Source organism: Pelodiscus sinensis, chromosome 7, assembly GCF_049634645.1.
Source record: "Pelodiscus sinensis isolate JC-2024 chromosome 7, ASM4963464v1, whole genome shotgun sequence".
In the NCBI taxonomy this organism is placed as follows: Eukaryota; Metazoa; Chordata; order Testudines; family Trionychidae; genus Pelodiscus; species Pelodiscus sinensis.
The window spans coordinates 28,161,520-28,186,805 of record NC_134717.1 but is presented as its reverse complement, the minus strand read 5'-3'; the positions used below and the strand labels follow the sequence as shown (position 1 = coordinate 28,186,805).

The following is a 25,286-nucleotide window of genomic DNA, read 5'->3' as shown; positions in this document are numbered from 1 at the left end:
GCCACATGGTCTTGAGTCCACACTTTTGCCAATCATTCATTACACATTGGCCCATCAGGCTAGGGAGGATGGAGCCTTGGGAAGAGCTGTCCTCCGCTCAGTTGAAGGTTAGAACTCCAATCCTGCCTCCTGGGGTTTTTGCTTTGGAGTCACCTACATGGCATGCACATGAGCAATCATTTGAAGAAAAAATGTTTACTTACCTTTGTAACTGTTGTTCTTCAAGATGTGTTGCTCATGTCTATTCCAAATCCCGCCTGCCTCCTCTTCTTCGAGTAGTCCAGTAAGAAGGAACTGAGGGGGTGGAGGGCTAGCAGGGGTATATATTAGCGGATATACCGGCAGCACTCCAGGTGGCTCCTCTGCTGGCCCTACAGATACTTGGAATGGACATGGGCAACACATCTCTCAGAACAACAGTTACGAAGATAAGTAACCGTTTTTTATGTCCTTGTTGCTTTGTTTTTACTTAAATAGCTAACTAACCAACATATGTCCTCTAAATATTGGGTTTACAGCCTAAATTGTTTTAATCAGTTTATTTTATTACTTCATCACAATGTTTCTTTACATCTTCCAACTTTGAATATCCTTTGGTTATGTCTGATACCCACATCAGAGCATACCTGACTGAATGCTGCTGTACTTAAGTGGAATTTATTATAAGAGTTCTGAGAATTATTGTTTATTCTTCTTTAGTCTCTACTTATTTTACTTATTATCTAAGCTCACTGCCGAATAGTTATGCTGTAAAATAGCTTCATACACAAAAATATACTGAAATGACATCAGCATAGAATAAATAGGATACTTTTTATTGTAGCAGTGAAAATCAGTTTTAAAAAAAGCTTTTTTTAATGTACTTGCATCTGAATTGGTTGAGTCATGAATTAATTTAAAAAGCTCTTGTAAAAATTGTGGTGAGACAAAATAGTCATCCATTTGACAAAAATAGATTGTTAATGGCTTTCCTGGATGAGAAGATGATTTTTTTTCAGTTTGAAAATATGATCATTTAGTAATGTGTTGCTGTACTTGCTGCCGAACACTTATTTGATACAGAAGATCCAATTAGTTAAAAATTCTGTTTTATGGAGTACTATATTTTACAGCAATGTTCACAAACAGTGTGGCGTAGAGTTCCTGTGGGGCTTTTGCTCATTACTGTACAGTACAGGCAGTCCCCGGGTTACATTGATCCGACTTACATCGGATCCCTACTTACAAACGGGGTGAGGCAACCCCGCACTAGCTGCTTCCCCCCAGCAGACCAGGGAGACGCGAAGCTAGCACCCCCCTTCCCCTCCAGCAGACCAGGGAGACGTGGAGCGGCTTTTCTCAGCAGACACCTCAGCTTGAGAATAAAGGACTGAGGGAAGTGAGATGTGGGAGAATAAAACTGAGCTCTGGAGAAATGTTTGGCTAGAGTTTCCCCTACAATATGTACCAGTTCCGACTTACATACAAATTCAACTTAAGAACAAACCTACAGTCCCTATCTTGTACGTAACCCAAGGACTGCCTGTACTCGATTCAGCTTCTGCATGGAGATCTGCATGGATAGCAGCCCAGTTGACTTAATTGGGTTTTCTTATGGGTGCAAGGATGGTTTTGTTTGTACAGTTCGGATCCTAGCATTGTGCTTTTCCAAACTAAGAAATGTGAACAGTATGAAAATGTAAAAATGGGTTAATGAGACTAAATTATGTCATTTTACCTATTTTATCTATGGTCTTATACCCTAAATGTTATATTTTATTTGCTGACTTTTAAAATATTAATTGCTATTGCATTCAAATTCATAATACATGTGCTCAAAATACATAATTGTGCAAATCTGTCCACTGTGTGTGTCATAAGAGTGCAGAATAAAATTAATTGCTGCTATTGCTGGATGCTTATAAATTGAACTAAATATAAATTAATCAAATGCCAAACCAAATAGTACCTGAACCTGAATCACTGGAATCCGTGGGAAGATTGGGAACTTCAATGGGCACTGTATCAGCAGTGGAAAGAGGAAGGAAGTTTCATAGGGAAAGCATTAGTCACCTAAACAAATGCAAAAATAGAAATTTCTCCTGTTCGGAAAACAGAACTGTCATGTGCAGATCTTTCCCTTGTAAGATTTACTTTACTATGAGCTTAGTATGCATAGCATTTTGCAGGAACTGACCATTACAAAAAAACCTTAAATTTGCCTTTTTTAACACCATTTTTAGAAACAAGTCTCCAGTTGTACACATCTTTATTAGAATGAAAAGTCATGCAAGTAGAATTGAGCTCCAATTTTGCTAGGCATCTGAGATCTATTTTGGTGTTTAGTTTCATAGTATTTGCAAATACTTTGTACTTTTGTCGATTACAAAATCTTCTTTACCCAATTCTGCAGTTTGATGCAAGAAGGCACATTTGTGCCGATCTAATTGTAGAATCAGGATCTCAATGTCAAGCTGTTTATTATAAAAGGGGGTGTAAAACATTATTAATTTAGATTGTGCTACTCATCTTGAATAGTGACTTGAACATTGCTACAGTATATCCTGTTTGTCACCTTTTCAGACTAATATATATCTCTTCTGATTCAAATGTCATCTGTATTTCATGTCACGCATAGGATAGAGTTGGATTTAAGTGTTCCACTGTCAAATAATTTTAATAGTCTGTTCTGGCATTTGTACACTTTTGCTTCTTGATTCACACACACACTTGCATTTAGTATGAAGCACAGAATAATTATTTTGTGTGCTGCAGGGTACTGAGTGAAATATTTATACATCAGTAATATATTTACACAGAAAGTGATTTTTACAGAGCCATACAATAATCTGAGTCTATCTGATGTAACATTTGATGGAGAGGTGATCTTTAAGCTAATGCCATCAAACAGGATTTAAATCTTGTAATAAGTTGTGCTGTGCCCAGTGCTGATTGCTTTATGATGCATGCCCATAAAGGGGACAAAGGCAATGCACAAGTTCTTAAAAAGAGAAAGATTTCCCTTGGAATTTTGTGTTTTGCAGAAAAATAACATCTATAAAACTACTTAAAATCCTAGCTACATCCTGTACAATTTCCTACCAAAAATAATACACAAAATCTACATAACAAAATTGAGGATATAAACACTTGAGCAATGTTTTGTGAATTTGGCATGGATTCTTCTACCCTATATTTTTCTTAATGATGTGTTCCTCTGTGTAGGGATCAGCAGATTCATACACAAGCAGGCCATCAGATTCTGATGTATCTTTGGAAGAGGACAGAGAAGCAATCCGCCAGGAGAGAGAACAGCAAGCCGCTATTCAGCTTGAAAGGGCAAAGGTGAGTTCTTCTTTTCAGCTTTAATGATAGCAAAGTTAGGTGGCATTTGATCACACTTCAACCTTTACATAGTGTGAGAATTCATTCTACAGGCTTTATAATGGTGATCATATACTTTGCAATAGTTTGGCAAGCAACTACAAGATGTTAGAAGGGGAGATATCAAATGTTTTCACAAAGAAGATACTACTTAAAGCATAGAGCCAATCCTGCTGTCACACCCATGTAACCTTGTGTCTGTTGGCATCTCCTCCATGTGTAAATGAGAGCGGATTTTGGCTCATTTATTTCAGGAAAGGGAAGGAGCCCAACACAAAAGACTTCAAACCCATTTCACAGCAATTTGTTTAACTGTTTTGAATTTGGATTTGGTCTTGCTGATCATCCTACAAGTGAGCTGTGGAGAGACTGGATGTAAATATAATGGGACAAATTCCTAACTATATCCTGTACAATTTCCTATCAGAAATAATACACAAAATCTACATAATAAAATCCAGGATATAAACACTTGAACAATGTTTTGTGAATTTGGCTTAGATTCTTCAATCCAGTACCCTGTGATGTGTGGACATGAATGCCATTCATTTCAATTGCTATTGTACCAATATGCATTCAGATATAGGATTTTGACATAATGGTTGCAATTTAATCCTTTTTTCGTTTGTTTCTCAAAATGTGGATTGTTTGATTAATCCCTGCAGAAAGGGGCTGCAAATGACAAACATTCTGTCAGGGAGGTTAGGCATTCAGAGATTGCAGTGATAGGGGTGACAGTAAAATAAACTGGGGATAAATACATGCCAGAGAGATTTATTTTTATTTTGGAAAACAGGCAAATGTTTTCATGGCCACATTTTTCCATCAGTGTGTTAAGTGGAGGCCAACTTCAGAGCATGACTGGGACCAGTGTTCCCAGTAAGCTGAGTGCTTGGGCAGCCATCCAGGAGTGGTTTAGGTGCCGCCCAGCTGTTTAGCAGAGCACCCACAGCCATCCAGATCGGCAGCATGTGTTTCTATTGGTGGCACACATCTACACTTGCCTTGGTGCACATAACAAAATTTATTCTGCATGTGAGTGGAAAAAATTAGAGGGAACATTGATTGGGACCCTGCTGGGAGAGGCTCCCAACCTCACAGGCCTTGTTACAATGGTACACTTTTTATGGGGTTTTAGACTCTGCTGCAGAATTTAAAATAAAATTTTATCCCTTCCACGGACAGTTTTAAAAAGCCAGTAGAAAGGTGCTCTCATTCTTTAAGTTCTATGTGCTTTTGGATTAATTCCTATAATGCCTATCACATTTGTGTAGAGCCCTCTTGGTTTTAGTATCAGTGGTGGCAGGGGGCTCCCTGGGCCCCTTTGAATCACTGGGCCCGGGGCAAATGCCCCGTTTGCCCTCCCTGTTGCTGGGTCTGGTAGTATCTTCCATCACATCTCATGGCTTGGGACACAAAACAACCTCTGCAAAGGAAGAATTTTCTTACCTTGTGTACGACACTCCATTGTGGAGGAGGGAATTAACTTCCTTTGAATTGTCCTACGGGAGGATTGCAACTGATGGATCAGTTTTCTGTTGTAACAAAAAGACTTGTGTGGTAGTTGTGTCTGCTTGCATTAGGTCTGAATTTGGCTGTATGTGCCAACACATGACTAATTTTTTTTATTTGAAACAGTCAGCAGTATGATTCTTGAATCTAATCAGTACAGAAATACTTCTGCAATGTGCTTGTGACATGTATTTCTATTCCTAGTCTAAACCTGTAGCGTTTGCAGTCAAGACTAATGTGAGTTACTGTGGCGCACTGGACGAAGATGTTCCTGTCCCAAGCACTGCCATCTCTTTTGATGCCAAGGATTTTCTGCATATTAAAGAGGTAACGACAGCATGCAATTATTCCTCTGAACTGCCAACAACTAAAACCTGAACACTCACATTTGAGCCATACAAGACAAAAATGTGCCTGCATTACACAGAGCGTCTGTTTGATTAGTAATAACATCTTGGACCAATCATCCTTATCAGGATTCTTGGGCCAGGAAGCTGTATCTTGTACTGTTAAGAATTCGAAGCTGCTAATTTATTGTCAGGTCTTAAAAGCATGGAAGGGAGATCATGTCTTAGTAGGTTTTAAAACCTCTTGAACTTGATGCATTTAGCAGTGAGATTGAGATGGGTAGCTTAGGAGTGGGAAGGACACCTTGAGCCAAACAATGCAGTTACACCAGGCCTTACATGAAGCTTCCTAGTTATAAACTGGGTCCTTGGGTGCAGCCGCTCCCCAGGAGCTACCTGCCTGCTTGCCTCACTCCCGTGGAGCTGCCTGCCCACTTTGCTGATAGAGGCAGCAGCGTGGAGGGGCAGGTGGGAGCCAGAGGGGGGGGCCCTGCATGTAACCATGAAGGTTAGCCAATGAGTCCAGGCTCATCGGTTAACCACGTACACGTGTGCACTCTTACATCCCTACTTTACAGTCTGTGATTTTTAATAAAAAAAAAATTCTTACCAAACAGCTCCTAGTTTTTCTTCCCAAACAATTCTCCCTTCTCCTGCCAATACACAGATATTTTCATTGTATGTTATGAATGTACAAAACAAATCCCAATATAACCAATGTTATTGTTAATGCAAAACATTATATATGCAGAATTTTGTACATTTCCCACCACAGGTATTTTTATCTATAATAATCCATCTGAAGATGGCAAAAGTTGAGAATATTACTTTAAAATGGACCACTAGGATCAAGATTAATTTAGAATGATTGGTATTTTAGTCGGTGATTTATTTGTGAAATTTCCAGGAGGTAGGGTCTTGTAGTTCCATCTACAGTTTCCGAAATGATTTTTTTGCGTCAGTCTTCATTGCAGAGGATGTTGGGAAGACATCCACATCAGAACTATATTTTGGGTGACAGATCTGAAGTATTGTTCCAAATTGCTTTGTCAGTAGAAGAGGCTTTAGTAAAGACTGATAAACTAAACAGTAAGGGTATGTCTACACTACTATCCTTGTTCGAACTAGGGTGGTTAATGTAGGCAACCGGAGTTGCAAATGAAGCCCGGGATTTGAATTTCCCGGGCTTCATTTGCATGTTGCTGGGTGCCGCCATTTTTAAATGTCCGCTAGTTCGGACTCCGTGCCCGCGGCTACACGCAGCACGAAGTAGGTAGTTTGGATTAGGCTTCCTATTCCGAACTACTGGTACACCTCATTCTATGAGGAGTAATGGTAGTTCGGAATAGGAAGCCTAATCCGAACTACCTAGTTCGTGCCGCGTGTAGCCGCGGGCACGGAGTCCGAACTAGCGGACATTTAAAAATGGCGGCGCCCGGCAACATGCAAAGGAAGCCCGGGAAATTCAAATCCCGGGCTTCATTTGCAGCTCTGGTTGCCTACATTAACCACCCTAGTTCGAACTAGGGTGGTAGTATAGACATACCCTAATAGGTCACCAGGACCAGATGATATTCGCCCAAGAGTTCTTAAGGAACTCAAATATGAAATTGCTGAACTCCTAACTCGGGTATGTAATCTATTGCTGAAATCACCATTGTCCTAGAACAGGAAGGTAATTCATGTCATGTCAGTTTTTAAAAGCGCTCCAGAAAAGACCCCTGGAAATTACAGGCCAGTGAGCCTAAGTTCAGTACTGGGCAAGTTGGTAGAAAGAGAATTTTCAGGCATGCAAATCAATGCAATTTGGTGGGGGAAGAGTGGAATAGTAAACCTGGCTTTTATAAAGGAAAGTCATGCCTCTCCAATTTAATTAGAATTCTTTGAGGGAGCCAACAAGCATGTGGAGTAGGGGATCCTGTCAGTACAATATATTTAGATTTTCAGAAAATCTTTGTCAGTGTTGCACACCAAAGACTCTTGCACAAATTAAGTAGCCATGAAATAAGAAGGAAGGTCTTTTCTTGGATCAGTAACTGGTTGAAAGGTAGGACACAAATGGCAGGAATAAATGGTCAGTTTTCACAAGGGAGAAGGGTGAACATCAGGGTCACCCCAAGGACCTGTGCTGTTCAACACAACAAAGTGGGAAAATCTGCAGACACTACAAAATGATTCAAGATAGTTGAGTTCAAAGTAAATGCCAAGAAGTTAGAGGGATCTCTCAAAACTGGGTGATTGGGCAACATGGCAGATGAAATTCATCATTGATGAATTCCTCCTGCAATGAGGTTTGACAGGTAGTTTGAAATAGGGCTTTATTTCGATCGCCCGTTTCACTGCCATGTGTAGACGCAGACAGTTATTCCGGGCTTGTAAATTTCAAAAATGGCACCCGGCCGGGAAGATGCAAATCAAGCATGGGATATTTAAATCCCGGGCTTGATTTGCAATTCTGAATGCCTACATTTGCAGCCCTATTCTGAAATAGGCTGCAAGTATAGACATACCCCAAGGGATAGAAAATAAGACAGAAAATATTGTAATGCCATTATATAAATCCATAGTATATTTCCACACCTTGAATCCTCTGTCCAGTTCTGGTCACCCCAGATCAGAAGGAGAATAGTGGAACTGGAAATGCTTCAGAGAGAGGCAACAAAGATTATCAAGAGTATGGAAAGGCTTCAATACAACCAAAGACTAAAAAGATTAGGACTGTTCATCTTAGAAAACAGATGACCAAGTGATGATATAATAGACATTTATAAGATTGTGGATGGTGTGGAAAAAGTGAATAGAATAGAATACAAACCAAGGGGTCATCCAATGAAATAAATAGGTAGCAGGTTTCATATTCACAAAAGGAAGTACTATTTCATATGATGGACAATTAATCTGTAGAGCTTGCTGCCGTGGGATGTTGTAATGGCCAAAAGCATAAAATACTTCAAAAAATATTTGATAAGTTCATAGATAGTACGTTAATCAAGGTGCTCAGGGATGCAGTCCCATGTGTAGGACCACCCTCAGCTTCTGATTACCAGAAGCCAGCAGTGGAAGATGAGTCGATCATCCCACAATTTCCCTGCTCTGTACATTCCCTCCAAAGTTCTGGCACACCCTATTGTCTGAGACAAACTACTGAGCCAGATGGACCATTGTTCTGGCCAATATCATGATTTTTATATTCTTAAACTAGCACATCGTAAAAGTATATAACAAAGGATAATTCAAACCATAGAAAAATGTATATGGAAGATGAAGAAACACATACTCTTGCTAGGAAGTTATTGAGGCCAAACTTTCAAATTTGAGGGTGTATAGTTAGGCCCCTAAATAAATGGTCTGATTCTTTTTAATGGATCATGAGCATGTGCAGATCTCACTGACTTCAGATAGGAGCATCAAAATGTATTTAGTTGCCCAAGAATAAATTTAAGTGCCTGAGAGTTTGAGCCAGGGAACTGATGGGGATATACTTGGGTTCTTCCTCACCCATTTTATAAATCTTTGACTTAATTGTTTCTCAGAGTATTAAACTGGGATTGATATATACTGGTTTTAATTATGTAAATCTCTATAGGAAAACTAATATTCTTTTTTAAATATAGTGTCAATAACTCTTGACAAAATATGATTTCAATTTTAATATCTATCCAAGGGTATACCTGTTTCTATAAGTATAGGACTGCTAGTAAACTGAAGTAAAGGTAGAGGAAAGATGGTCCAGAGATTAAGATGTTAGTTAGTAAACCATTCTTCCAAACTACCATTATCACCAGTTTGCACATTTGTTGATGGTGTCAACAGAAAAGTCATGTCTGGACATAGAGAATGAACATAGAGTTTGACAATCCATGTCAAGGATGAGAGACTTTGGAGAGAAACCTGTAGTGACACAGCTTGGGCTGTACCTATTCTGTGGGCACAAAAAACTTTCAGTCTTGAGAGCTCTTGGTGTGGCAACTTCTTTCAGTTTTCATACTGGCCTATATCAATGCATAAAGTTTGGCCAATGATCAACTTTTAGCAGTAGGGATATTAGATATCGTGTAATTGAGTAGTCATGTAACCGCATGACATTTTTGCAGTTACACAACTATTTGATAGTCCTTGGAGGCAGGGCGCTCTGGCCCCACTCCTGGAGAGCCCCCTCCTACGCTGCTGCCTCTGAGCTGTGGAGCTAATGCTGAGGGAAACTGGCTTTTAAGCCGGCTTTCCTCCAGCATCAGCTCCTGCCTGCCCCTCCTCCCCCACCTGCTGCCTCTCCAAGAGTCAGCAGTGTGTGTGTGTGTGGGGGGGTGAGGCGGGTCCACAGGAGCTGATATGCGTGGGGAGCTGGCCTGAAAGCTGGCTCCCCACATGCATCAGTTCCAGCCTGCCCCCCTCACCCTTCGTGCTGCTGCCTCTCTATCAGAGGCAGCAGTGTGGGGGGAGACGGAGCAGGTGGATCTATGCTCGTGGGGAGCTAACAGGGCCTGGCTCTCGCTTCCTCTCCCTTGCTTCCTCTGATACATAGGCACAGGCGGGGAGAGTGTGTGTAGTCAATAAGATTAACTGATAAACCCAAGATTATTGGTTAATCTTACTCAGCTATACACTAACATCCCTATTCAGCAGGAATGCTGGTCTACAAAGGGTAACATGGTATTAAAGCCTGTGGATAATACATAGCTCATAGTTACTTGGGATAAGTGGCATTTGTGAGTGAAGTCAGTCATCTCTCTGTGTTACAGAAATATAACAACGACTGGTGGATAGGAAGGCTGGTTAAAGAAGGCTGCGAGATTGGCTTCATTCCAAGCCCTCTTAGGCTGGAGAATATCCGAATTCAGCAGGAGCAGAAAAGAGGACGTTTCCATGGAGGGTAAGAGTGTCTTGAGCTATTTCCAAACACAACACACACTAGGCAATATTTGTGGAGTTCAGCTGACTTTTTAAATGTATTCCTCAATCTTCACTGTCTATAAATGGTTTTGTATTCATGTAGCAAAATGGAGAGCAGGTTAAAATATATACGCTTACAGGAAATAGTAGGCATTCTACATCTCTCACTGTCTCTGTTGAATATGAGGCACAGGAAAACTACCGGGATAAACTTTGAAAAATAAGTCTTGCAGGATGGTGACGAAAGCATGGAGCAGGGATTCTCAACATTTTTCTCTCTGACGCTGCTCTCAACATGCTATAAAAACTCCAGGGTCCAGCAGGAACCAGAGGGAATTTGGGGCTCCAGGCCAGGGGTGGGACCCTTGGGCATAGGCACAATTTGACTTCTGTTTGGGGGGTGGGACATGTCTTGGGTCAGCTCTGCATAGTAGAGTCTAGGAAGAAATGCCGTCTCCACCCTGACTCCCCTCAGCAGGCCACCCACTTGTCTGGGGCTGTGTGCTGGTGGCTGCTCTACCAGCGCCAGAGCTGGGTCCCTGACTCACTGCATGAACAGTTGAAGGGACTGGGAGCTGAGTTGGAGCCATGACACTGGGTACCAGTATCAGATGGGGGGATGCCACAGCTGCCCATTCAGTGGCACCACCAGCCAGAGGAGCAGCAGCCACAAACTGCATGACTCCAGCAGTGTCAGGTGTCAGGGCTTCATCTCTGTACCACTCCTGGCTTCACTCTTGCAGAAGGATGCCAGTGATGGGGGGATTCAGCGCTGTGCGTGTGGGTGTGGAGGGGGAGTACCAAGGATTAGACTTCATCTCCAATCCCTGCTTCAGCCCCATGGTGGGTGCCAGAGCTCAGGCTTTCAGCAATGGGACTCCCAGGCCCCTTGAAAAGAATCATGGATGCTTTGGAAGCCCCGGACCCATGGTTAAAAACCACTGGCCTGAAGGGCAAGCAGTCTGAGCTCATGCAGGGTTAGGTCAAACCAGCGAACTCTCTTGGGCCCTAAGATTTTGCCTCCTGGCCTCCTTATTCTAACTCACTGCTAAATTGGGAACAGCACATAGACAGTTGTACTGCACTTCAATCTCATTGCAACCCTTTCTTTAACTGCACTCTGGCTGGCTCCACTGCGCCTCACCTCAAGTTGTGTCTCTGCCTTCATCCCCCGCCTGTCGTCTTCTTGTCTCCCACCACTCTTCTGCCCCCTTTCCCCCCCCAGTTAAATAGTGTAAGTCTCTTGATTAGTAAAAGCTTGGGCACAGGCCTGAGAGCCATATCTCTGACAGTTAATCACCATCCAAATGCCCAAACAGACTTACTTTAACACCATCACTGAAATCCTACTAATGCTGACAAAATGGTGCATGCAGAGAATGATATTTTTAGATACTTCATTGTAAAGGAAAGAAAGGTGAAACAGTTGAGTCTAGCCATAATAGGTGGCAAAAGTGAAGATCATAATTTAGCCTATAAAGTAATGACAGATAATTGTCATACTTCTCTCAGGAATGATTTCAAGAGTAAACCATCTGGGGCAATGTATCTAGAATAGCATCAGCTGTGATTTAGCCAAACTGCTTTTACAGCTGAGTTTTAGCCTTTGTATCTTGATGCTTGGAGAGAGAGGTATCTGGGATTGATGCATAGTAAAAGAGAATATCAGATGTTGAGAAACTATAGAAATTAATCCATTTGTATCACTGGGTCCAAGTGATGGATTGAACTTTCTCTTCTTTGATCATGTGACTGCCTGGTGAATTAAGCAGAGAAACATGGGATGCAATTCCTCCTCCACCAAACCTATAGGCCAGCCATGGGGCAGCAATGCAGCATCTTGGATGCTGGAATAGGAGCTGTGGGGCCTTGTGAATTGACTGTCAGAATATTTTTGTTAATGGGCAGTCTCTGTTAATGGGCACTCTTTGTAATGCTGTAGGAAATCAAGTGGAAATTCTTCTTCAAGTCTTGGAGAAATGGTGTCTGGCACATTTAGAGCTACACCCACTTCCACAGGTGAATTTTGGATTTTATATACAGAAAACTATTCGTTTCTTAAACTTTCTTTTAAAGTTGAAATAAAATACTAAATAACAAAAATGTCCAGTAGATCAATGCTAGTTGTTCAAACCTTCTTCAGATTTATTGGAAGAGAAAAAATACTTGCTTTTAAACCTTTATCAGTCATGTAGTGATTGTTAAAAAAAAATATATAGGACTAGAGAAAAGAACTAAAAAATCTGCAGACTCCCTCAAAAGGATAGTGACTAATACTAATCAGAAAGGAGATGCAGAAATATAAATCAAAAGTGCATTGGCAGAGCAGTCTTTGCAAATCTTGTGATTATCCCGTTATGTGCAGTATGCATGTTAATTAAGTTATTGTTTTTGGTCTTTTAGCAAAACAGAAACAAAAAGTGGTAAGTGTATCTTACTCTGCTATATCATTTCTATAGTTTGCATGCTGAGTTTGTTTTGGAATATATGATGATTGGATATTTTCTTCTTTCAGACAGAACATGTTCCTCCTTATGATGTAGTGCCATCTATGAGACCCGTTGTGCTAGTTGGCCCATCGCTGAAAGGTTATGAGGTATCTATTCTAGTTAGTTACAGTTCATTACAATTCTGTAGTCTGCTATAACTATTAAGTCTGCTTTGTCCTCCTTCCTGTTTTGATTGCAGTAGCTACAAGCAATCTTTGTTTAAATGGTAGGTAATGCATTTTATATATAGATCTAGATATAGATCCAAAGGCCTTGTCTACCTGTAGATAATTGCACTGGTTTAACATAAATCAGATTTTAGAACAAGTTAGTTAAACTGGTGTAACAGGCTGTGTTGATACTTTCATTCTGGTTTATCTTAAGTTGATTCCTAGTGGATATATGCTAAATCCAGATAAACCTGGTTTAAATAAATGTGATCACAGAGCCTTTTATACTCACTTACTAAATCAGTTTATCATTCCAGCTTAGATTAAATCAGTGCAACTTTCTCACATAGACAAGACCTTAATTAAACTAGTGTAAGTTCTGTGTGTAAACAAAACCTAACTGACATCATGTTATGCCGTCATCATCCATTATGAGAATTTTACTTTTTCCTGTGAAATGCTTGGTACTGAAGAGACTGGACTAGCTGCAGACTTGGTCTTCTCCATTCTGGTAATTTCTATATTCTCACTCCTGACCTTGTAAACCCATTACTGTTACTGAAATGTTTGTGTGTGTTTGTGTGGAAGGGAGGAGGTTGTTTCTAGCTTTTTAAAAAGTTACTGAATAGATATTTAAGGATGAAGAGAATCCTAACCCACCTAAACCATCACCCTCTATTGAGCAAAGCAATATGTACAGTAAAGCCCTACAATATGCTCAGATAACCAGGACATTCATTATTAAATTTTGCAAATTAGGAAGTAGATTCAGATTTAGCAGAGAATTTGAACAGAAGCTTAATTTCAAGCACAAGAGTAAGTCCATCTTATTCAGCAAATAGGGTTGCCAGATGGTTTCAACAGAAATACTGGACACACTTGACATTACATCACAATCTACATTACATCTTATTTAGAAAATACCAGACAGTTATATTTTCTCATTTATATTTTCTCAATTTGTTTGAGAAAAGAAAGCTCAAATACTGGACTGTCCAGTTTAAAACCGAACACCTGGGTTCAACCTTATCAGCAAAACAATGTTAGCATGTACTGAAAAGAGCTTTGCTGAATTGGGTAAAAAAAGAATATGAACATATGATCAGTTACACTTTATTTAGTATAATGATTCTTGATAATACTTCACAGCCTCTGAGTAAAAGACCTGTAATATATTTTATGAAAGTAGTGAAATACAAGTTGGACTTCTCTGGTCTGGCACCCTCAGGACCTGACCAGTCCCAAGCAAGGGAGTTGGCCCTTCCGCCCCGTCCCCCCCGGCTGCTAGCCCTGGCCACCTGTCTCTGTGGCCTGCCAGACCACCTCCCTGCTCCTGGACGCCAGCCCTGCAAACTGTTGGCTAGGCTCCGCACTCAGACACTGGCAGCATAGGCGTGTGCCGGTTGTGCCCAGGCACACTCTGTTTCAAAGGGGGCGTGAGCGAAGGAGTGCCACTTCAGCACTCTGGGGAAAGGATGCCTTGCCAGGTTTGCCGTGCATGTGCGGCCAAAACCGGTGGGTCTTAAGACCCCACGGAAAGAGGCGGCAGGGACACAGCAACGTCGCCCAGCCGCCCCATCAAGCGAGGTGAGCTTAAACTCGTGGGCGGGGGGGTGCCCCGGGCAGGGGATCGGGTGCAGCACGACTGGCCCGGGGGCAAGGGGGTGTCAGGGGCAGCGCGGCTGGCCCTGGGAAGGGAGGGGCCGGGGTCAGGGTCGGGGGCAGCGCAGTTGGCCTCGGGGACAGAGGGGTCAGGGGCAGTGCAGCTCGCCTCGGGGAGGGGGGCAGTGCGGCTGGCCCCCGCCCCCCCAAAAGCTGCTTCCCATCCCCTCTTCCTCCCGGCCAGTCCCTGCCCCCCAGCCAGTCCCTCTCCGCCCACGATCAAATGTGTCCATTTTTTTGGGGAGGGTCTATCTGGCAACCCTATGAGTCAGACCCGGTGCAGGCACCAAATGATGAGGACTGCCGTAACTTTGGGAACCAGAGACTGCGGGGTGGAGGTTTGTGGCCCAGAAGGGGGCTGAGAAACCTAAGAAAGACAGAGTAGGGGGAGCACCAGAAGGGTGACAGTAAGGGTGACCCTAGAACTCTGTTACAGACCAGCTGGCGGCTGCTGGAAGAGGAGAGAAAAATAGGGGGTGAGAGTCAGAGAGTAAGGGACTTGTGCTGAGGGGAGGGGGGCAGGTCAGGAGAAGAAAGGGGAAGGCACCAAGGGACAGGGTGTAGGAGAGAGACAAATGCCAGGGGGCCAAGTGGAGACAATGAGGAAAAGGGCAGGAGGGGAGGTGTCAGTGAGAGGGGGGACAGGATGATGCAAGGAGAGGAGAGGGGAAGGGCTTTGGGGGCTAGAGGGGAGAATGGGAGGTGCTGAGAGAAGGCTTGAAAAAAGGAGTGGGCATGTGGAAGGTTGGGATGAAGCAAGGCACGAGTGAGGTTACAGGGGCACGAAGGGAACGGGGGCAGAGGGTGATGAGGGGGTGGGCATCAGGGAAAAAGAGGGCAAAGGGGGAGGGGGCAGTGAGGGAAGGGAGAGGCACCAGGAGGGTGCAGGGGTAGGGGAAGGTGCAAGTGCCAGGGAATTCCGGGGGGTGAAGCAGAAGGGCAGACTCCTGGAGGGGAGGGACCAGCGCCAGAGGAGAGAGGCAGGGCAGGTGTGTAGAGGGAGGTGTTAGGAGAGGGGATGAGGAGGGGTAGCTCACATAATCAGAGTGGGGCTACTGGAGGAGTGGGCACGGGGGGGGGGAGGAGAAGGGCTAGTGGAGAGGGGCAGGTCTCAGGAAGGCTGAGGGCAATGAGAAGTGCAGGAGTCAGGTCAGCAGAGGAGGGTGAGGGGTTGGGGAGGCAGCAGGCACCAGGGGAGCTGATGGAGCAAGTGGAGGAGACAGAGCAGCAGAAGGAAAAGGTAAAGGTTCATAAGATATTTATTAATAACTTGGGTGCACAGTGGCACATCCAAACAAGCCACAAACTCAGTACTGGTGCACAACACAAAATTTATTGTGCTCATGGGAGGAAACTCTTAGAGGGAACACTTCCCCCAGCCTCTCTGCCCCCTGTACCCCTGAGTTAATGTCACACACATTGGGTTAATGCAATTGCAGGATAGTTACATGAGGGGGGTTTGGTGAGGGCCAAACTAATCCCTATTGGTAAGAGGATGGTGGGAAAAGTCCTTGGGGGGGGGTCACATGACACCTTTTATTTCTGGTCATATGTCCATATTGCCCCAAAAGTGTTACCTCCAGAGCGTGGCTAATGGGGGCAAGAGGGTGTGGCTAATGGGGGTCAGGGGTGTGGCTAATGGGGGTCAAAGAATACATTTTTAAAAAATTCTTTGGGTATACACCCTAATGAAATATGCTGGGCACGCCTATTGCTGGCAGCCTGGTCTGCCAGCCTGCTGAATCAACTCCATTTTCCAGGACGCCAGCTCTATGGGCTGCTGGCCCATTGGCTGAGCTCTACTCTCCGACACTGACTCCGCAGGCTGCTGGCCCACCGGACATCTCCCTGCTCCCACATGCAAGCCCTGAGGGTTGCTGGCCTGCTGGATGGGCTCCCTACCCCAAACTGCCGTTCTTGCAGTCTGCCAGCTTGCCCGCCTGGCTCCACGTCTGCCCCCAGCCAGTCTCCCTGCCCCAAAACTGCTGGCAGGACTTTGCTTCTGGCCACAGCCCCACGGGCTGCTGGCCTATAAGCCGGGCTGCTGGCCTATAAGCCAGGGCACTGGCCTCATGGACCAGCTCTAGTTCCAGCCACAAGCAACCTCTGCTGCTGGAGTTCTCTGGTATAAAGGCTATGTGGTCCAGCAACATCTGTGGTCTGCAGGTTGCTGGACCAGAGAGTCCTGGACCTGAGACGTTCATATTTGTATTAGTAATATGATAGCATAGTGCTATTATTAGTGCAGCACTCTGCTCTTAAATCTCTTTTTTTGGGAGGGGGGGGAGAGAGGTGAGAATTTTGAGATTTGCAGATTACCGAAGTGAGAATTAGAGAGGCTCTACTATATCTCATGTTATAATATTTATCTTTTAATTACCTGGTATCTTCCCCTCAAGGAGTTAAAAATTCATCCTTGGCACAACTGTATTGACCTCAGTGGTGCTGCAGTTTAAATAAATTTGGCCTAAGGACTCTCAAATTTGTGAGGTGTTTTGATTGTTGGTTTAAATCCACAACGTGCTACAAATTATACACCGAGAATCTCCCATATATATATAAAAAAAAGACTCCTCGGAAATAAAATAGCATTTAAGTGCATAAATAAATATCTAGTTAAATGGTGATGGAATTAGGATTGTTTCCTTCAGTTAGAAAGAGAGAAAGAGATGTTTGCAATCCCTTTGTAATCTATATGGGAAAGGTTTTTTTGCACACTTTTTTCTGGTGAAAGTGTGCAAAAGGCATTTGAAAAATATAATTTATGAGAAATAAACGTCAAGAAACACAGAGTATTGAATTTGTTACAATCTAGATTTGCAGATAATGAGTAGAAATCTGAATTACTCTGAAAGGTCCAAAGTTCACCTAACAAATCAATGGGGATTGCAGATGCTTAGCAAAATCTCAGGATTCTGCTTATGTATGGCACTAGGCTCAAGATCCATTTTCTGCCCATAGATCTCAGTGTGAAGATGTTGACCATTGCTGTTAGAACACTCCTGGATTTGAGCACTTTGGAGTACGTTTCAGAAGGCTTGCAAACATTTATTATGAAGTAGTTTATTCCATCTGTATAAAAATAAATTGCAGCTGCCAGATGTGTTTGAATGAGAACTCATTGATAACACTGCAATTAAATGATTACTTTTTATGTAAAGGACGTTGATTATTAGAAATGTCCTTATCTTCCACCTCCTTTTCTTACTTCTGACTTCTTTCTCTCCCTGTCAATCCCCTTTGTTCTATCTTCCTCACCACTGCAAAGGTAACAGACATGATGCAGAAAGCCCTCTTTGATTTCCTGAAGCACAGGTTTGATGGGAGGTGAGAGAGTCTTTTTCATGTTTTTTTCCTCACATTATACTGATTTGATGTAGTGCCTTTTATTCAGGATATCCCAATGCATGTTCCAACCGATTCACCAATTACATATGTAGAAATCATTTCACACTACACTGAAATACAGCCACCGACTATTTTTAAGACAGCATAGCAGCACTAGGAATGGAAGATGTAACAGAGCAGACTTTTGCCTGAATACCGAACTCAGCTGAAATTTCAGGAGAAATGTGTATAGGCAGAATGTAATTACTTCAATTGGAATTTGAAAGGGCTAAAAGAAAGAATGAAATCTCTAATGATGACATGGTAAGAATCTTAAGGCTTTTTAATGTTTCATTGTACAGTACCTCCTCCTCAACCAGGTTGGGGCATTAGATCACTGCCGACTCAGAGGAAACAGTGACATCTACTGATCACCAGCAGTACTTTCTCCAGCACCAGGTTTCCCTGTAGATCTTTTAAATATTAACTTTGCTCATCTCATGAGACCACAGTACAGCACAATTGCAGATCAAATGAGCATAACAAATCAGATTTTTTGTTAAATCTAAGAAGCTTCCACCTCCCCTTGCTGAATGTCACTGAGTAGCAGAGCTATGTGATTTTTTTTAATTAGTTGACTCTGCCAGAAAATTGGAGAGATGGGATGGACAGGGGGGCTGGGGGGAGAATTGCTTCAAGAATGTTTTTTCAGACCAAAGAAGTTGATGTTTTGTTTGCAGTGGGTCAAATTTTGCTCTTATTTACAGTGGTGTATCATCATTAGAGCAAACTGAGTATTTCAGTTGTTCTTTACCAGCATAACAATAAAATTTGGTCTCAAATACGTTTCTTACGTATTCTTAATTTTGTAGTGTTGCACTATTTTTAGCTTTCATGATGTCAAAAGTGAGATGAATAATTAAGAAACTTCAGTTTATTCAAAACCCTTTCGTTACACTATAGTTTAATCAGAATTGGGTACTACATCTAGCAAAAAGATTGAACTCTACCAGCCTGCAAACATTAATGCTTGTTTATTTCATTCTGAAGTTATCATTTATTTGGCTAATTTTGACCTGATTCCATTTGTGAAGTTTAAGGTTCTTATTCAACAGAATATGCTATGAATAAACTAATCACATCCTAATACTGGAATAACTATCAGGAGCACAGTGAAATTAAACAATGAGCAAAGAGAACGCTCAGGACAGGCGCCTCAGAAATTTTGGCTTTTACATGTAATGTGGAGTAAAAAATATTTAAAAATTCCAATTTTGGGGGAAAAAATGCCGAAAAACTAAAATGTAGGAAACATCTTGAAACAGTTGCAGAACCTGCAGGAGGATCCGGGAGAGGGACAGAAGAAAGTATGCCACCACCTCAGCTGATGCAAAGAAAGGCCTTTCCTTGACCAGCTCAGAGCAAAAGAAGAATTTTAATTCCTTTAAGAATTTAGACTGGGCCCACTGCTCTGCTGCTCTCAGGTTTTGTTGAGGAAGTCCCTGATGTTCTAGGCATTGGCTCTACCCTTGGGAAGTCCTGACTTATCTCCAGTCCCTGCAGCACATTAATGGGGGCAGTTTGCACAGTGCCAGCCAGCACAGGATAGCAGTTGTGTTTTGAAAAGCATTTAGGATACTGAAGGCCAGGGCTACTCAACACGTGGCCCATGGGTCGCATGCAGCCCATTTGTTTGCAGACCACAGGTGGGAGCCAAAACAAAAAAGTAGTCAGTATAATGGTCTTCTGTTGATATGTGTTTTAGTAGTTAAATTCCTGGACTGTCATTGCTCATTAAAAGTGCTGTCATATAGGTGGAAATCGGGTGAATATTGCATTTTATTAATACCAGCAGAACTGACTTAAATGGGACCTGTGTGTTGTGTAATCTTGCCTTAATCTTTGTATTCGTGCCTGTTAGTGTGAAAGAAGCTATTTGCATATATATTTGCATGTACATGCAACCACACGTAAGTTGTGGCCCTCAGCATGTGCTGTGAGTATCATTGTGGCCCCCGGGGCTTCCAAAATTGAGTAACCCTGCTATAGGCACTGATACTCTAGAAATAATAAGGTCCATGAGGTTATGGCAAAAAGCAAAGTTGGCATTTCAGTTGTTGCCAGCAAACATATAGGCTACATCTACACTATGAGTTTTCTCGGCAAAAAATATGCTGATGAGAGACTCATTTCCGTGAGTCGTGATCTCATTTGCATATTTTCTGCCGATCCGTTTTTTCACGAGGGTTTTTGTGCAAAACCAAGCAGTGTGAACGTTTTCTTTTTGCAACAAAAACCCCCTTTTCCCGCAAGATCCTTCTGCCTCAAAAAAGGAGGTTAACCACGCTTGCGGGAAAAGTAATTTTTGCGCAAAAAGAAAACATCCATGCTACTTTTTTTCCACCAAAACCGTTTGCGCAAAACCACCGTGCATAAATTATGTAAATGAGGCACGGTGATATGCTAATCTGCACCTCATTTGCATACTCGCTGCCAGCACAACTGGCATCGTAGATGTAGCCATCTAGTTCATGTCTTCAACTATAATTACTTTCTGTATCATGGACAGTGCTTCCTTTTTTGTCATTCTTTTTTTCTTTGGTAGAAAGTATTCATTTGTAGATTATTTGAACTTCAGTCCTAAATTATTTGAACTCTGCTTTCCATGGGAACACTATGTGCTCTCACCTGTCAAAAATGCTGCAGAACATTAGGAAACTCCAATGCCTTTGGAAGCCCTCCTGATTTAATAACAAATAAAACACCATTGAGACTGTGACCTTGTGTAGAGTTGGTTTCTGGAAGGATAACGTCTTTGCTAAGATTTTAAAATTTATACAGATGAGAAGCCAAGTGCTGGCTCAGATGGTCAATCTCACTAAGTTAAAGGCTCTGAGCAGTGGCAATTTTGTTCATGGGATAACTCCTAAAGACCCTGCTATTTGTGTGGATAGGTGGTTTAAATAGTAATTTAAAAAAATCAAGATAGCTGAAGGTAGTGTTTTCTTTGAGTTTCTGGTTTGGTTCAAATAGATTATTGTCAGGATCCAACACGGTGTTTGAGTTGCTGGGGCTAAGCCTGTAGCCCTAATCTAAAGTAAGGTGGTATACATTTCATATATTTATTAGTGGATGAAATGGAGCCTAAGTTGCTGTTAGAGGCTCACTGTGCTCCTTGGTTTCCACTTGTTGCTTCTCAGCCCTCAGTAGTGAACAGGCTGCACAAAGTGAAGTCACGGGGCCACAAGACTCTTGAAACTCTCATCTCCTAACTGCAGCTGTGAAAGTAGACAGCACTTGGCAATAAGGAGTGTGGTCAGAGTGTCAAGGATGTGTGTTGAGTCAATGCACCGTCCAGCTAAGCTCCAATGGGGCCCCAGCTATCCTTTTAAAGAGGCTAACTTAATGTAATTTGCATACTGAGGGACTGGAAGACTGTTTAAAATATGAAAGTGCAGGAGGAGCTCCTTGAATTGACACCCTCCAATTAGTGCTTTTTCCCATGTGGCCTTTTGCTGTGTGAGTTACATAAACTTAAACTCAGTGGGTCTAATTCTGCTGCGAATTACATGTGTGAAACTCCACTGACGCCAGTACACATGTGTGTGTTTAACTCAGCATGCATTTTTGTGGGCAAATCAATGTTTTTAGTAACTGATTAGGAGTTATTAAAGGTGTGGCCTTTGACTTTAAATGACTCTGATGCTATGTCAACATCAGAGGAGGGGATTTGATGTCCCTAGTGCTAAGAAGATAAATATAAATGGTTTAGCACTTTGGAGGAGGGCATGGCAAGCATATCTGAAGTGATGGCACTTCTGGGAATTTGCTATTCTTTGAAGCCTTCATAGAATTATCAGAGCAGAGTGAAATGCTAGCACGATGGGATGTGGGATCACCTCAGACAAAAAGGTGAAGGAAACCTAACATTCTAAACTCTTTAATATTGTGACACTCCGATGCAGAGTTTTCTGACGCAAAGTGTTAATTCTAGTATTTAATTATTGTATTTCTAGACTGTCCAAATTGTGTTTCTTTAAGACAGTTTGTGGCATAGTCATACAGTAAATGCCTATTGTAAGGCTCTGGGGGTACTGTTAGTGCCATTTTTCTGTTTTGCAATTTATGTATCAAGTCTGAATATAAGCCATTTAATTCAGCATCAGAACATGTATTTCAACTGCAGAAAACTACATTTTTGTCAAGAGTCTACAGTTAAATGAGTCACGTTTGTCAGAGAGCCTGGACATTGATGACAATGTTAATGAGTGTAGGGCCAAGAGCTGATCTCTGAGAGACCCCACAGTTATGTTTTGAAATCTGTTACTTAGTCAATTTTTAATCCTTTTAACATGTGCCATGCTGTTTTTTATATTCTACTTTTTCAATCAAAAGCTTTACAGAAGTATGGTATGTTAATACTATTGCCTTTATAAACCAAACTTGTAATCATATAAAAAAAAAAGTCAAGTTGTTTGACAGAATGTATGTTCCATAAACCCAGGTTGATATGCATTAACAACATTAACCTCCTGTATGTTTTTATTAATCAAGTCCTATAAGATCTACTCCATTATCAGGTGATTGATGTCAGACTGACAGGCCAGTAATTACTTGAGTCATCCTGTTTATCCTTTTAAAAACTGGTACAACATTAACTTGCTTCCAGTCTTCTGAAACTTCCCCAGTGCTTTAAGACTTATTGAAAATTAACATTAATGGTCCTACAAGCTCCTCAACCAAATCATTTAAAATTGTGTGCATGTTATTTTGACCTGCTGACTTTAAAAGAAGTTAGTAGGTTAGACTTCTGATATCCTCCAGAGATATACCAGTGGCCTGAGAAGAGTATTATCTTTGCTGTATGATGAAATTATGTAATCTGTTTATCCCCAAATACATAAAAGAAATGTGCATTCAATAAGTAGTCTTTCTTCATTTATTGATAATTCCATCATTCCTATCTTCTAATAGACCAAGACCACTGTTGGTATTCTTTTTGTTCCTAATACATATTTAAAACTCCTTATTGACCTTAACTCTGCTGGTCATAGATTTCTCTTTGTGTCCCCTGAGCTTCCCTTATCAATATTCCACAATTAATAACTTCTGATTTATATTTATTATTATTAACTTCCCCTTTTTTATATTTATTTCCCTTTTCCCATTTGTGTGTGTGTACATATGTTTTACAGATACCTTCACTTCCTCTGTAAACCAGGATGGTTTTATAACCAGTACGGCCTTTTCCCTTGAATCATAGAACACTAGAATTGGAAGGGACCTCGAGAGGTCTTCAAGGCCAGTCCCCTGCCCTCATGGTAGGACCCAGTACCAGCTAGACCATCCCTGATAGATATCTATCTAACCTGCTCTTAAATATCTCCAGAGATGGAGATTCCACAACCTCCCTAGGCAACTTATTCCAGTGTTTAACCACCTTGACTGTTAGGAAGTTTTTCCTAATGTCCAACCTAAACCTCCCTTGCTGCAGTTTAAGCCCATGTTGGCTGCAACACTTTTTCAATTAGAAAATAGTCTATTATGATTAAAAAGTCAAATGATTTTTTAGCACTGGCACCCTGAGACCTCCAGCATATGTCACTCACATTAAAATCCCCCTATGGTCACACAGCTTTCCTGCCTATACCTTGTAGATAGGTATATAAGGCAGCACTAATCCTATTCCCTTGTGTGATTCGGTGGTCCATAGCAGACCCCAACTAATATTCCATCTTGTGCTTTATCTGTTAGAACACTGATCCATAAGCACTCAAGATCATTTTCTTCTGAGTTATCAGTGACTCGGGAACAGGTAATACCATTTTTTTATATGGAGTGCTAAACCCTCTCCACCTTTGCCAATATGATTCTTCCTAAACAGATTATAACCATTGATTTTAACATTCCACTTCTGTGAATCATCCCACCAGGATGCAGTAATACTAATCACGTTCAATTTGTGCTCATAAATCAGAAGTTTCTATTCCTCTTATTTATTACACAGACTCGTAGTATAAGAAGTTAAATAATTTCTTCTCCATGTTCTTTGGCTCCTGGATTATTGCTTTCAACATCTTGATTTTGTGTTGAATACTTATATCTTCACTCTTTTACTCTATTATTATGTTAGTTTAATTCCCTCCATTCATGGCTGTATTGATTTGGGCTCCGATGATAAGTCACAGCCTAAGTGGTCTGTGCAACAATCCTTGATGCTGCTCCAGAAAGTGTTTCTCTGATAGTACTTGTGATTAGTAGCAGCCTGGATTCTTGAGGCCTCAAGCTAGCTGATTCTTCTTAATGCACTAGCTAGGTCTCATTTTAGTCTTCTGTTGAGCAGTGGGTCATATCCTGCCCTGTTTCATGCTGTAAGGATCCCTGGGTCAAGAACAGTGGTTTTCTTTCCATGGGTCAGCACCCCAAAGTGGGTCAAAACTCCATTTTAATGGGTCATCAGGACTGGCTTAGACTTGCAGGGCTGGGGGCTGAAGCCAAGTCCTGGGTGGCAGGGTTCAATTTACAGCTTTGCTCCCCCATCCAGAGTGACAGAGCTCAGAGTTCAGTTCTTAGCTCCTGGCAATGTGTAGTAATTTTTGTTGTTAGCAAGGAATTGTGATATGGTGATGTTTGAGAACTCCTGGTCTAGAATTTGGGATTCTGAGAACCTAGGTAGCTACAGCCTCTGTGTTACAACTGGAGAGCCAGGTGAAGTATAGTACCCAACAATTACTGGAGAATTAGGCACCACAGCAAATACTGCCCAAAGAGGCCAGAACAAATAGAGCTTTGGTCTACGACAATAGTTTAATTCAGAAGTTACTCCAAAGAGCCATCTGAGCAACAACATAGATTCTAGTTTGCTATCTTGTCTTTCTCCTCAGCTTGCTCCTTACTTTTGCCTTGGACCCAGGCCTGATTTGACCTTGGTACCTGTCTCCTGACTTGGCTTAGTAACTAATCTCAATTCCTGCCTTCAACTCTGGCCCAGCAGATACTACTGACCTTCTTGCCTAAGCCCCAGATAATACACATAAATTATACTGAAGGAGGAGGTATCTCTGTATGCCTTTTTCCACAGTGGACGTGCACTTAATATGCAGGGCTAAATTAGAAGTCCAGTAAAATAAAATTATCCACTTAGGTTTCATATTAAGTATTCATTGGAGGCAGAGAATGACTGTGACTTCTCCCTAACCAGTGAACAGGTCAGAGGAACGACAGCTTTAGCTCTGCTGTAAGACATTTAGCTCTTCCCCAGTTTGTAATGTGCCTGACTCTGATGATTAGCAAAACCCATAAATTTAATCACTGATTTAAAATCTGGTGGATAAAGCATTTTGCATAGCAGCTTGTAAATATGTCATTTCTCTGATCTCTTCATGATAATCATCCATACTCTTCTCCCTCCTCCCACCCCCCCAGCTGTTTGACTAATCTTATTTCACTTCAGTTCATTGCATGGTTTCCAAGGGCACATTTGTATTAAGAGTAGGTACAGAGTAGTGACATCTGTTCTCTTCCCA

At 41.9% G+C, this 25,286-nt stretch overlaps 1 protein-coding gene across 5 annotated transcripts in view; it reads left to right on the top strand.

Annotated features, from left to right (window-relative positions):
* CACNB4 (calcium voltage-gated channel auxiliary subunit beta 4) overlaps window positions 1-25,286 on the top strand; it is a 218,361-nt gene that overhangs the window by 153,898 nt on the left and 39,177 nt on the right. For all 5 annotated transcript variants that reach the window (XR_012905162.1, XM_075933403.1, XM_075933401.1 and 2 more), the window contains 7 exons: window positions 3,205-3,324; window positions 5,080-5,202; window positions 9,962-10,092; window positions 12,055-12,131; window positions 12,516-12,535; window positions 12,628-12,708; window positions 17,702-17,760. Coding sequence is in view for 4 of the 5 variants with exons in the window: in XM_075933403.1 (XP_075789518.1) it covers window positions 3,205-3,324; window positions 5,080-5,202; window positions 9,962-10,092; window positions 12,055-12,131; window positions 12,516-12,535; window positions 12,628-12,708; window positions 17,702-17,760 (611 nt within the window). In the remaining variant the exon portion in view is untranslated. The remainder of the gene's footprint in view (window positions 1-3,204; window positions 3,325-5,079; window positions 5,203-9,961; window positions 10,093-12,054; window positions 12,132-12,515; window positions 12,536-12,627; window positions 12,709-17,701; window positions 17,761-25,286) is intronic.